The sequence below is a fragment of the Ochlerotatus camptorhynchus genome, unplaced genomic scaffold, assembly GCF_037179485.1.
Source record: "Ochlerotatus camptorhynchus isolate MF236.1 unplaced genomic scaffold, CSIRO-AGI_Acam_v1.1 ptg000261l, whole genome shotgun sequence".
Taxonomy (NCBI): Eukaryota; Metazoa; Arthropoda; class Insecta; order Diptera; family Culicidae; genus Ochlerotatus; species Ochlerotatus camptorhynchus.
The window spans coordinates 1778388-1790666 of record NW_027040751.1 but is presented as its reverse complement, the minus strand read 5'-3'; the positions used below and the strand labels follow the sequence as shown (position 1 = coordinate 1790666).

Genomic DNA, 12279 nt, shown 5'->3' with positions numbered 1-12279 from the left:
TAACTTTTTAATTTCAAATTTTTCGTAAAACGTATCAAAAGATATTGAATATTTTCTATACAAAATAGGCCCTTTTCAAATGTCAACCACTCAAAATGGGGCAAACGTACAGACATTTTTTAGCCATTTTTTGAAAGGGCATACTTTAGTGTATATTATATGGGAAAACTGGAGGTAATGTTTTTCTTCATCTTAAGTTAAACTTATTTAAGTTCACTCACTTTTGCAATTAAATTTGGTAATAACTCCTTCTAAAATAGAGGAAGAAACGATATTTTAAAAGAAAACCGTGTGTCTTGCTAAACTACAAAAGTCTTTCTAATGCCTGTTTATGTAAAATTGTAAATTAACAGGAAACAGTCAATTAAAGGTTATGAAATGACTGCCCAAAAAAAAATGTTAGCTTCTTGTAATATAGAAAGTTGTCAAGTAGGTTTGAAAGGAGCCCATCATTTGAGTACGTCGTTTTCAGCATTCGTTCAAGTTTATGTTTGTTATTTTTATGTTTCTTATCTAGGTGTTCTTATTTCTTATTAATTAATCAATTTATTTAATTAAAATTAAAAATAATACTAATCTAATCTGCCAGCAGATATTTCACATTACCTGGTAATTCTAAAGTATATTGATTTGGTGAAGCTTTAAATTTAAAATTTTACATAAAAGGGTATTAGAAAGACTTTTGTAGTTTAGCAAGACACACGTTTTTCTTTTAAAATATCGTTTCTTCCTCTATTTTAGAAGGAGTTATTACCAAATTTAATTGCAAAATTGAGTGAACTTAAATAAGTTTAACTTAAGATGAAGAAAAACATTACCTCCAGTTTTCCCATATAATATACACTAAAGAATGCCCTTTCAAAAAATGGCTAAAAAATGTCTGTACGTTTGCCCCATTTTGAGTGGTTGACATTTGAAAAGGGCCTATTATGTATAGAAAATCTTCAATATCTTTTGATAGTCGAGAGATACACATTTTATTTCTTGAGCAAAGTTGTGTATTTTGACGGTTTCTAAAAGTTCTTTCCAAACAGTTTTTACGAAAAATTTGAAATTAAAAAGTTAGAGCTGAAAAACTGATTTTGTTGGGTGCACCCTAACGCAGTTCAGAAAAAAATCTCTAAAATGAAAACGGTAAGAGGTACAAAAAAAAAACTTTTTTCAACAAAGTTGCTTGAAATAAATTCATCAACAAATTCTTCTTTTAACAACGTGTGTCTTTATTTTTTTAAATAAGAAAGTTAGTTTTTGGATTTTAAGAAATTAAAGCATCACTCTAATGTTTGAAGGCACAAAAAGAAGGATAATTTTAAGAAAGAAAAAAACTTCACTCAAGACACCAAACGCCAAACGTACTATGAACTTTTGTCTTGCTAAATTCCAATCCTGGACCACTGCACAGTGGTCCAGAATGCAGATTTAGGTGGAATGAAAAGTCTCTTCTACAAAGTTGTTCCTTACAGTTAGGCCCTCATTTTTTATGACAATGAATTCTAGGGTGGTTCCTATTATCATTAAAATCAAAATCTGACTTTTTTGATTGAATAAATTAAGTTATACATTTTTTTCGGCAAAATTATAGCTGAGCTAATTTCAAGTAACTTTGCCGAAAACAACTTTTTTGTATCTCTTAAATTGGCCGATTTAGAGCTATTTTCTTGAATTGAGTTAGGATGGATCTAAAAAAACAGTTGTTTTGCTCTAGATTTCTGATTTCGAATTTTTAGCAAAGATGTCTTCAAATAACTTTTAGATCTTAAGAAGGCACAAATTTTTGCTGCACAAAGCTTGTCAATATCTTTCGCCGATCAAGAGTTATTGACGTTTTTATACTAAAAATATGCACTTTTAAAATGTTAATATCTCTGGATGGGGAAAACAAAAAAAAAAGTTTTTAACGGCATTTGAAAGGGCGTATGTTATTCTCAATAATATGAAAAAAGTTAAGGTATGTTATTTTTTAAACTCGTATGAAATCAATTTGAATTTATTCATCTTTTTTACTAAATTTCGATATATCTTTTTTATTTGAAGATATACAGGCAACAAAGTCTTAAAGAGTTTTAAAAGTTTCTGCAAGATGGACTTTGATGAGAAATTTCAAATAAAAAAGTTAGTGCTAAAAAACTATTTTTTTCCAGGAACACCCTAAGTCAACTCCGAAAAATTACTCTAAAATGAGAACTTTAAGAGACAAACAAATGTACTAGCACATTTTATTTAAATGTATCATTAGAGTGGTCCTATGAAATCCATCTTTTGCCAATAACTTTTTTATTTGAAATTTCTCATGGAAGTCATCTTGTAGAGACTTTTAAAACTCTTTAAGACGATGTTTTATAGCGAAATTTGTTGTCTGTATCTCTTCTAATAAAAAAGATATACCCAAATATAGTAAAATATGTGAATAAATTCAAATTGATTTTATACGAGTTTAAAAAATAATGTACCTCAAATTTTTCATGTTATTGAGAATAACATACGCCCTTTCAAATGCCGTAAAAAACTTTTTTTTGTTTTCCCCAACCAGAGATATTAACATTTGAAAAGTGCATATTTTTAGTATAAAAACGTCAATAACTCTTGATCGGCGAAAGATATTGACAAGCTTTGTGGAACAAAAATTTGCGCCTTCTTAAGATATAAAAGTCATTTCAAGACGTCTTTGCTAAAAAAAAATTGAAATAAGAATACTAGAGTAAAACAACTGTTTTTTTAGATCCACCCTCAAGAAAACAGCTCTACATCGGCCAATTTGAGAGATACAAAAAAGTTGTTTTCAACAAAGTTGCTTGAAATTAGCTCAGCTATAACTTTGCCCAAGAATGCATACCTTAATTTATACAATCAAAAAGCTAGATTTTTGATTTTAATGTTAATAGGAACCACCCTAGAATTCATTGTCATAACTGTAAGAAACAACTTTGTACAAAAGACTTTTAGTCTAAAGTTTCAATTTCAGGCTCAAAACATATCATTCCACCTAAATCTGCATTCTGGACCACTGTGCACTGTGCATTCGTTCCAGCAGAAAATGGCCGCCTCCCATCACATGATTCATCGGATGCAGCCTCTTCCACTCAGCGATACAGGAAAGGTTAAGGAATTACAGTACATCCTCGAAACAGCGTGACTCAACGGATACAAGGAGACCACAATCCAGGCAATCATTGATAAAAAAAAGCAAGAAATCTACAAAGGAGATTATTTACAACCCTCACCGCAGCACCTGAACCTTCAAACGAGTGTCCGTTCCATTTGATCAATATATTACTTGCAAGCAAAGACCACAGTTAAAACAATTCGGATTAGATTTAGTTTTCTCCAGTAAAAATAACCAGGACACATCAACGAGTAAGCAGCGGGGTACCTGCTCCTACAGGAATTTAATTTAATTTTACCTACCTTTTAAGTGAAAATGTACCTGTGTTTATATATCTTTGGTAAAATGCTATGTTTTTCTTCAGTCGAGTATTAGTACTGAAGATGTCTGCACATTGTAGACAAAATACGCGCATCTGTCAAGGATAAGCATATTAGGTAGTGTAATTAAATGCTTCTCTCTCTCTCTTTATATCATTTGAAAGTTATGCTTGGATTTTATAGAATGGACTTCGCTAAATTCATACGTGATGATTGGTTTTTTAGGCACACACAAAGCCAAGTTTAAATTGACTCAGTAGTTATATTTGAATAAGGAGGAACTATCAAAAACAGAACGGTATTCTGCTTGATGGCTTAAGCCTGGTACGGAACTAAAAATTATCAACGTTTTTACGTCCTATCCCGTAGCGGAATGCTAAGGAAATTACATTCCTTTAGCATTCTTTGACCCAGTACGCAGTTCAAAAGAAATCGGTAAAAGGAAATATCGATTACATCAGTATCGTGATCGACATGAAGGCAGCGCACTCTGGATGAAATTTCACTTTCCTTGCGGAATAATGGTGTGATCAATTATTCCGTAAGGTAATTTTAACGCTTGTTGTAAAAATTATGGTTTGGATGCATTAAAATGCATCCAAAACATAATATATAAAACAACATCAAAACTAATTATTGATTTTGAAATTTGACGACACATCGCTATGATCTCAAAATTTAACAAAAGACAGAGTCAAAAATTACTTTTCCGTTTTCTTTTCAACTGCGTACCAGGCTTTAAGACTAATGTAATCGATCTTTCTTTTATCGATTTCTTTTGAACTGCGTAGGCTGTAGAACTACTTCGGCCTAAGCGCCCATTTTGGGCCTATCAAGCAGAAAACATCAAATAAATCCATGATTTCGGCGTTAATATGGTCCTTCGCACCGGATTACGACCGTCGAACTCCGTCCGTTCCGGTAACTGTCCATTGTGAGACAACCGCCATCGCTACTACAAGCCACCTAGCGCACGGTCCGCCATCATAGTCTGTGGAACAATCGCGAAGTAGCTTTGGAATCCGCCATCACTTTCGCTAATTGAATAGCTATACAAGGCACATTTTGCCTTTTCAAAGGTAATTAGATTTCCTATTTCCTCTACTCTTTCTCGTGTGATCTGCGCGGTCTTTCGCTTTGCAGACCACTGTCGCCGTTCATCATGTCAACGGAACGTCGCATCAAGGGATTGAAGACCAAGCTGAAGAGCCTAACCGTCTCATTCAACCTGATCAAGACTTTCGTTAACAATTACCAGGAAGAAAGGGATGTCTTCGAGATACCGGTACGCCTTGAGAACCTCGACAAGGTGTGGACCGACTTTCAGAGCACTCAATCAGAGCTTGAATCCGTCGATGAGACGATCGACGAGCAGCTTAAAGAACGGGTCGACTTTGAAACTGCCTACTACCGGGTGAAAGGTCTTCTGCTATCCAAAAATAAATCTCCGCTATCGACGTCCATGACTACGTCTTCTTCTTCAAGCTCACAAGTCCATGGTTCATCGTCGCATGTACGCTTACCCGACATAAAACTTCCTACGTTTAGTGGAAACATCGACACCTGGTTGAATTTCCATGATCTGTATGTCTCTCTGGTTCACTCTTCTGTCGAATTATCTAACATCCAGAAGTTTTACTACCTTCGTTCCTCTCTGGCTGGAGAGGCCTTAAAACTGGTTCAAACGATTACCATCAGTGCCAATAACTACCACGTGGCCTGGAATCTGCTGGTTGAGCATTATCAAAACCCTTCGCGTCTGAAACAATCGTACCTCGACGCTCTTTTCGAAGTCGGTACCCTGAAACGCGAATCTGCGGCCGATTTACATCTGCTGGTAGAGAACTTCGAAGCCAATGTGAAGGTGTTGAAGCAGCTCGGTGAGAGAACCGAGTTTTGGGACTCCATTCTGATCCGTATGCTCAGCGTCCGCCTAGATCCCACAACTCGAAGGGACTGGGAGGAATTATCTTCAACTAAACCAGACGTGACGTTCAAGGATCTGACCTCCTTTATCCAGCGAAGAGTGACTGTTCTGCAAACGATCCAGGGAAAAGCTGTCGATACTCCAGCATCCACTCAACAGATGAAAAGATCCAGTCAACGTGTCGTTGCTAGTCATGGGGCCAGTCAAGTTCAAGCTGGTCGGAAATGCGTCGTGTGTTCTGATCATCACCCACTCTATATGTGCCAGCTGTTCTCAAAACTCGACGTCGAAGCGAAGGAAAAGGAAGTTCGCCGCCATCAACTATGCCGCAACTGCCTGCGCACGGGTCACCAAGCTCGAGACTGTTCGTCATCCAGTTCCTGCCGAAAGTGTCGAGGTCGTCACCACACACAGCTCTGCTCCGGGATGAATTCTGCCTCTGTAAGCTCCAGGCAACCAAGTCCTCAATCAACAGCTACAGCATCCTCTGCGAAACTCGAACAGCCGAAAGCATCTGTATCCGCTACCGTCACCGCACCTTCAAGCCATGCAAGCACCGGTCAAGCACGAAAGGGCGTGCTTTTGGCTACCGCAGTCGTTAAATTAGTGGACGACAACGGCACTGAACATGTTGCCAGAGCGCTTCTCGATTCCGGTAGTGAATGTTGCTTCATTACCGAATCACTCTCGCAAGTCATCAAATCTCAGCGCACAAAAATATCCGTTCCGATCAGTGGCATTGGGCAATCATCAACGTACGCACGGTACAAGATCGTCGCTTCGATTCAATCAAGGGTTTGTGACTACTCCACCTCTGCTGAGTTCCTTGTTCTGCCCAAAGTCACCATCGATTTGCCCTCTGTTCAAGTAGACACTTCTTCTTGGACCATTCCTCCCGGTGTTCAGCTAGCCGACCCATTGTTCTACGAATTAAATCCAGTGGATATTATCATTGGCGCAGAAGTATTCTTTGAGCTCTTTAAAGTTTCAGGTCGCATTCAGCTTGGCGAATCCCTTCCGACCTTGGTCAACTCAGTCCTTGGCTGGATAGTGTCTGGAAAGACTTCGCACGGCACTTCGAGGTCTCCAATCATCGCCAATGTTGCAACGATCACCGATTTACATAAGCTCATCGAAAAGTTTTGGTCAATCGAAGAAGACGAAAGCACTCCAAACCATTCCGTCGAAGAAGCCGCTTGCGAAGAACACTTTCGACACACCGTGAAGCGCAACTCTGAGGGAAGGTACATTGTTCGCTTACCCGTGAAGGAAAACGTCATCGAACAACTTGGCGACAACCGTTCTACTGCCGTCCGTCGTTTTCGAATGCTGGAAGGTCGACTTGTTCGTAACCCAGGCATAGCACAGCAATACCGTGACTTCATGGACGAATACCTTGCTTTGGGCCACATGAAGCAGGTGTTTGACTACCAGTCGCCTCCATCTCCATGCTATCATATGCCTCACCACGCTGTAGTTAGAGAAGAGAGCACTACTACGAAACTGCGAGTGGTCTTCGACGCATCATGCAAGACTCCGGAGGGACCATCGCTCAACGACGCACTTATGGTAGGCCCAACCGTGCAGCAAGAGATTCGGTCAATCATCATGCGCTCCCGGATCCGTCGAATAATGGTCATCGCTGACGCCAAGCAGATGTACCGACAAGTACTCGTAGACGAACGTGACACTCCGCTTCTACGAATTGTTTGGACGACATCATCGGAGCTACCTCTGGGTACTTATGAGCTGCTAACTGTAACTTATGGCACTGCAAGCGCACCCTTTCTCGCTACTCGTGTCCTCCTGCAACTTGCAGATGACGAACAGGACAGTTTTCCAGAGGCAGCCGAAGTCTTACGTAAGGACTTCTACGTGGACGATCTTTACTCGGGCGCAAGCAACGTCGAAGAAGCAACTAAGCTCCGTCAGCAGCTAGAAGCACTCCTGGCCAAAGGCGGGTTTGAACTTCGAAAGTGGGCATCTAACGAAGAAGCTGTTCTGGAAGGTATCGCTCCAGAAAATCGAGCACTAAAGACCTCCATTGAACTGGATCATAACCAATCCATCAAGTCGTTAGGTCTTCATTGGGAACCTGCGTCAGATCAGCTGAAGTACCGTATTGAACTGCCAGCTGACACATTTGATGCTTCACTAACTAAGCGAAAAGCATTATCACAAATCGCTCGCCTCTTTGATCCCCTCGGTTTACTAGGTCCAGTCGTTATATCCGCTAAAATTTTTATGCAAGCCCTCTGGACGTTGAAGGATGACAGCGGAAGAAGCTGGAGCTGGGACGAAGAGCTTCCAATGCCAATGAAGGAACGTTGGCATAATTATACATCGCAATTACCGCTTCTCAATGACCTACGGATCACGCGCTATATCCTCTCAGCAAAACCAGCATTCGTTCAATACCATTTCTTCTCGGACGCTTCTCAGCACGCATACGGCACATGCTGCTACATCCGATCGGCAGACAATTCTGGATCGTTCAAGGTAGCCCTTCTCACAGCCAAGTCTAAAGTAGCACCACTCCAGCAGCAAAGCATTCCTCGGTTAGAACTATGTGGGGCACTTCTTGCAGCCCAGCTCTATCAAAAGGTCATGAAATCACTCGAACTACCCGGTGCAACATTCTTCTGGGTTGATTCGACGACGGTTCTCAGCTGGCTGAATGCTACGCCGTCAACATGGACCACCTTCGTCGCGAATCGCGTGTCTAAAATTCAGCAAGCTACGCAAAATTGTTCCTGGCATCACGTCGCTGGGCAAGAGAATCCCGCAGATCTCCTATCACGAGGAATTGCAGCAGAAGATATTTTGGACAATCAACTCTGGTGGCACGGGCCGAAATGGCTGCAACTCGCTCAAACGTCTTGGCCGATCAAGCAGCATGAAATCGCACCCAACACCGAAGCACTAGCAGAAGCAGGTAAACAGCGGAAAACTGTATGCACAGCATCCTCTGAACCAACATTCGTCGATCAACTCTCAACAAAGTTCTCCGACTACGACCGTTTGCTCAGAGTAACCGCTTACTGTCGTCGATTCATCCACAATTGTCGTCAAAACGCAGCAAGCAACCATTCAACTTACGTCACATCGGATGAGAAAAAAGCAGCAGAGGCCACTCTTATTCGATTGGTTCAGCAACAAACCTTCATTGAGGAGTGGAAAGATCTCGAGAAATTCATGCACGTTTCAGTGAAGTCCCGCTTGCGCTGGTTTCATCCGTTTGTGTCGGACGATCGGCTTATTCGCATTGGTGGCCGTCTTGTGCAAGCGCCACAGCCTTACGATAGCAAGCACCAGATCATCATTCCAGCTTCTCACCCTCTCTCAAAGCTATTGGTTCGTTCATGCCACGAAAAACACCTACACGCTGCTCCACAACTCATCATTGCCATTTTGCGTCTGCGGTACTGGATCATAGGGGCCAGAAGTCTTGCCAGATTCATTTACCGCAACTGTGTCACTTGCTCTAGGGCACGTCCGCAACTTCTGGAACAGTTCATGGCTGAACTACCGTCGCCACGCGTCACAGCATCTCGACCGTTCTCCGTGACCGGTATTGATTATTGGGGACCCATCTCGCTGCAACCCATACACCGTCGGGCAGCACCCCAAAAGGCCTACGTGGCAGTGTTCGTTTGCTTTTCAACACGCTCCGTACATATTGAGCTGGTCGTCGACTTGAGTACGGCTAAATTTCTTCAAGCACTACGTCGCTTCGTATCTCGCCGAGGTCTGTGCAGCGATATCTACAGTGACAACGGTCGCAACTTTGTCGGAGCTGCCAACGAGCTGCGAAAATTGGTCCGCAGTAAGGAGTATCGTCAGGCCGTCGCACAAGAATGCACCAGTACAGGAATCCGTTGGCATTTTAATCCACCAAAGGCTTCACATTTCGGTGGACTTTGGGAAGCTGCGATTCGTTCTGCACAGAAGCATTTTATCCGTGTACTCGGCACTCGAACTCTGGCACATGATGAAATGGAGACGCTATTAGTTCAAATCGAATCTTGCCTGAATTCTCGTCCCATCGTTCCACTCAGCGAAGATCCGTCCGATTTCGAGCCACTGACGCCTGGTCATTTCCTCGTTGGATCAGCGCTCAAGGCTATTCCTGACACCGACGTCACCGAAGTTCCGCTAAACCGTCTGCGACAGTGGGAGCAAACACAGAAGATTTTTCAACTGGTTTGGAAACGATGGCAATCCGAATATTTGGCTACACTTCAATCCCGTTCGAAATGGTGCAGTCCACCGATCACCATCAAGCAAAATCAACTGGTTCTCCTCAAGGATGAAAATTCGGCTCCAATGTCGTGGCCGATGGGCAGAATCGTCGACGTTCATCCGGGTTCTGATGGCATCACACGGGTAGTGACCGTTCAGACACCAACCGGTCGCTTTACTCGTCCCGTAGCAAAAATTTGCATCCTGCCAATTCCACCTACAGAAGATATAACCATCGATCCACCAGCAAAAGCAGCGACCAAATCAACACAACAATGAACTCGTCGTCCAAGTGCAACATCAACTATCCAACTTTGAGTCTTTAAACTTCATCGTTTGCAACAATATGCTGGCCCATTCCTCGTTCCTGTTGATAGTAGCCGTCCGGATCACCTAAAATGAAATACAAGGCCCTTTGAATTAAGGGACAAGGTAAGAACCTGTCCAAATTTATAAAATTTACGAAACCCTCTACCGGGTCTTCCTTTGCATGTTTACATTCTACTCCTGCTGATGATCATCGATGTCATTGTCGTCATCTCCGAGAATGATCAAGACGAGAAGAGCCGACCGATGACAGCTGCCACACATCTTCAATGGGAACCACAATACGAACGTGAGCAAATCGATTCGACCGAGTATTCGACTATCAGAAATGTGATTTCTGAAGGGGCCAGGATGTTCGCATCACGAAAATAGCATCGTCACGTCACCTAGGTGTGAATATTTGCGGCATGTTAGCACCAACCATCTCGTTCATCGACAATGGCTCCCTTCGGGATTTTGCGATTCAACTCTTCCGGCGAACCAAACAGAAGACGACCTGTTATAAAAGCCGAACCAAGATTGTTTCGATCATCAGTAAAAGTGACAACACGACGCCCATCATCATCATTGTCATCAAGTTTAGTAGTTATAGTTGAAGTTAGTGAAGTGATCAATAAATGAACTAAGATTATCGTAAGATACTTACTTGTGCTGTGAGCCCCCGCGAAGGCTAAAAAGAGAACAAAAACCTCAAGAAACTTACCTGCCATAGTGCATATGTCCCCGTTGTGCTACTGTGTTGTGGTGAATAAAGATTGAGCACAGAAACGAGTTTGTAAAACTGAGTGATTCGAACATATGGTACGATACTTTAGTTCAAATGCTACCGAACGAAATCAATAAGAACGCTTGATATGAATGTTTGCACGCAATATTCTCAAAAAACAAACAAAGTGCTCCGACCGAAACAATCTTTATCTTCATCCGATAGGCCGAAGTGAATTCATTGCCGTTTAAATGGCATTTCAATGCGTTAGGCCGAGTTTAGAATCCGTAGGCCGAGTTTGGCGTCAAGAGAGTCGAGTTTCTAACGCCTTTGGATACGGTTGTGTGTTAAGTTCGTTCTCTGTTTTGTGCGTGCATTCGCTTTCATAGTTTTCGGCTGCATTTGCCGGATTAGCGCTGGCACTCTGCCTCCCGGACGGTTATACGTGTGTGAGTGTTGGTTTCTCGCTTTCCGAGAAGTTTTAGAATCGAGAAAGAAAACATGATTCATCATGTTTGCAAAATTGGCGTGGTTTGATTGTTTCTCCCGGACCAGAAATTTGTGGCATCGCGAGTGAAAATTTTAATTTCTGTTTATTTACGCGGTGATGAGAAGTGCGCTGATCTATTGGAAGGGTTTTGAGATGTGCATTGCTTTTGTGCACGGAGTGACTTGAAAAAGAAAAGTGAAGAAAAGTGATATTTGGTTGTTGTGTGGTTGGAGTGGAGAAAAAAAGAATGCGTGGAAGCATCGGGAATGCGCTCCCGGGTGAAGTGATTTGGTGAGTACGTTCCAGTTGAAGATTGTTGACAAGTGTATTTGTGGTGATGCAAATTATGGTTTAGATGACGCATGGCTTCAAACATTTTGTGTATCCAAATAAAACATATTACATACTAAATACGCACAGGGCATCGTCTGCTGACCATTGCCGCGGGTATATCGTGGGAGTCCCAGGTACCCGGTTCAAGCTTTAGTTGGCGGCGGTGGCTCTTCTTGACCTTCTACCCCCTGAGTAGTTAGTGTGAATAAGGGCGTCTATGTGATGTTTTGCTGTACCTGTTGTGGACATCTAGTGCATCCTGTTCCCTTAACTTGTTGAGGACACCCTGTCTTGCCTCAAAAGTTACCCTTTTTGAAGTACTAGTCTTCACAACATAAAGGGCACCATTACGGAGCATGAGATTTGATCAAATTATTCGCAGTTCTACTTGTCCAACGCCCCCGGCTGGGTGAGGGATAGAGGATGACACACACACACACACACACGTAGGCCGAGTTTGGCGTCAAGAAGCAGTGTTAGGCTTTTAACAATATCTCAACAATTTGTTTCTCTTTATCAAATCTTACGGTACGTACGGAAATGTAAATAAATTTAGAAGCCATCAATAATAATAACATTCCGTTTGGTGCTAAACTACGCTTAATTAAGAAATACTAAGTACAGGTTGTGCTTAATAGGCCGGAAATGGGGTAGTTAACCCTACTGGGTCAAGAAATGCCAAGGAAAAGTAATGTCTTTAGCATTCCGTGTCCTATTCTGTAGCACGTTAAAATGTCAACACTTTTCAGCTGTGCATCAGGCTTGTATAGGTGAAAAAAAATAGGGAAGTTGTATCGATAGAACGCAGCACATACAGTCCTTCCTTATAGT

At 41.8% G+C, this 12279-nt stretch overlaps 1 protein-coding gene across 1 annotated transcript; it reads left to right on the top strand.

The window, feature by feature from the left end:
* The first annotated feature begins 4298 nt into the window (after positions 1 to 4298).
* On the top strand, positions 4299 to 9871 carry LOC135705215 (uncharacterized). Its single transcript, XM_065226824.1, has 3 exons — positions 4299 to 4357; positions 4567 to 4936; positions 5054 to 9871. Exons 1-3 carry the CDS (start codon positions 4299 to 4301, stop codon positions 9869 to 9871), a joined length of 5247 nt encoding a protein of 1748 aa, XP_065082896.1.
* Positions 9872 to 12279: the final 2408 nt, after the last annotated feature.